Raw genomic sequence first — 1,639 nt, forward strand, 5'->3', positions numbered from 1 at the left:
TTAAGTTTATTATCTAATTTTTCGGAGTCATTCTTTATTTATGTTCGTTGTTCGACTAATAATACTGCTCATAAATTAGGGTAAAAGGCAAGCGTTCTGATTATTTTCAATGAAAATGTTTCATTGGTCAAAAAAAAAGTTTTCTTCTTTTAAAAAAAAATAATTATTATTCAATTAAATATTGGCCCAAAAAAACACCACAACTTTATCTTCTTTGTCATCTATAAAATCCCTTGACCTCACTTCTATTCGCAATCACAACTTATAACTTTCTTTCTTTCTTCTCCACTACCTCTTTCTTCTTCTTCTTCTTCTTCTTCTACATAATCACTAAGGAAATTGAACTTAATTTCCATTCAATTCAACACACTTTCACAAATATCCTTGGCTAGCTCTCCTTAATTACTTACCTTTTTCTACCATTAATTACACATTTAATTTAGAAAAATAACACACTTTTTAGCTCTTTATAATATAACACACTTCTCTCACCCCCAACACATGAAAATTCTTCTTCTTCTTCCTTAGATTATATATATATATACAAGTACAACTATATATATATAGATATATCTGTTGAAATTAATGGAAAAGCATTTGAAAACCATGACAACTCCATCGCCAACATCGCCATCTCCGACCACCTTCGTCCAAGCAGACCAAAACAACTTCAAAGACTTAGTACAGAAACTCACCGGCTCCTCCGGCAACTCATCGGAGAAACTTCCGATCACCGTCCCAACCAGGCTTTCCTCCAAGCCCACCAACCTTCCCGTCGAGTACCCAACCGGACCCCGCCGATCCCCGTTCAAGCTCCAAGACCGGAGACAGACCATGAGAAAGCTGGAGATCAAGCTCAGCCTCGCCACCATCAATGGCGGAGGTGGCTCGTCGCCGAGTCAGATGATTCACTGGGTCGACTCGCCCATTCCCAGCCCGGTGACTCCACTCGGGTCCGAGTCAATGTTTGTGCCCAGCTCGTCAGGGTCGCAGTCGCCGGCGTCTCCGGCCGTTTCGGAGGAGGAGAAAGCGATCGCCGAAAAGGGTTTTTACTTGCACCCTTCGCCGTTGAGTACGCCGAGACAGTCAGAGCCGCCGGAGCTCTTGAATCTCTTCCCGTTGACTTCTCCCGGCCATGACCAAAGGTGAAGAAGGATCAAGATATATATATATAATTATTACTATTTATTTCACTAGTTTGGGTTTGGTAAAGAAAAAGAAAAAGGAAAAAAAATAATCTTACTTTTTTTTTATTTAATTATTTTATTTTCTTGTTAAATATTGTTGCATGAGTTTCTTTTATTTATTTTTTTAATAATTTTTTGGGATGTATTTATATATATATTAGTGTAATATTTAGTATTTAATAGATATGTGACATTATGAGAATTGATGAGAACCTTCTTGTTTTGTTTTTTATATTGTACATGGTTCTTATGATTATATTTATATACACTAATAATTTAGCTGATAAATTATAAAATTATAAAATTATTTATTTATATTTTTATATAGTTTTTCTTACTATGATGAATGAAAGTCTCTCAGCCTTTGCATGGCAATGTTGTCTATTAAATAATTATAGATTTTAGTGGAATTTAAATGATATATGAATTTTTGATTTTTTTTGCCATATTTT

General features: G+C 35.1%; 1 protein-coding gene across 1 annotated transcript; it reads left to right on the top strand.

Moving 5' to 3' along the window:
• The first annotated feature begins 273 nt into the window (after positions 1-273).
• On the top strand, positions 274-1,414 carry LOC133804600 (VQ motif-containing protein 31-like). Its single transcript, XM_062242745.1, has one exon. The coding sequence runs from the start codon at positions 586-588 to the stop codon at positions 1,147-1,149; it is 564 nt and encodes a 187-aa protein (XP_062098729.1). The 5' UTR covers positions 274-585; the 3' UTR covers positions 1,150-1,414.
• The last annotated feature ends 225 nt before the right edge of the window (positions 1,415-1,639 follow it).

Source organism: Humulus lupulus, chromosome X (genome assembly GCF_963169125.1).
Source record: "Humulus lupulus chromosome X, drHumLupu1.1, whole genome shotgun sequence".
In the NCBI taxonomy this organism is placed as follows: domain Eukaryota; kingdom Viridiplantae; phylum Streptophyta; class Magnoliopsida; order Rosales; family Cannabaceae; genus Humulus; species Humulus lupulus.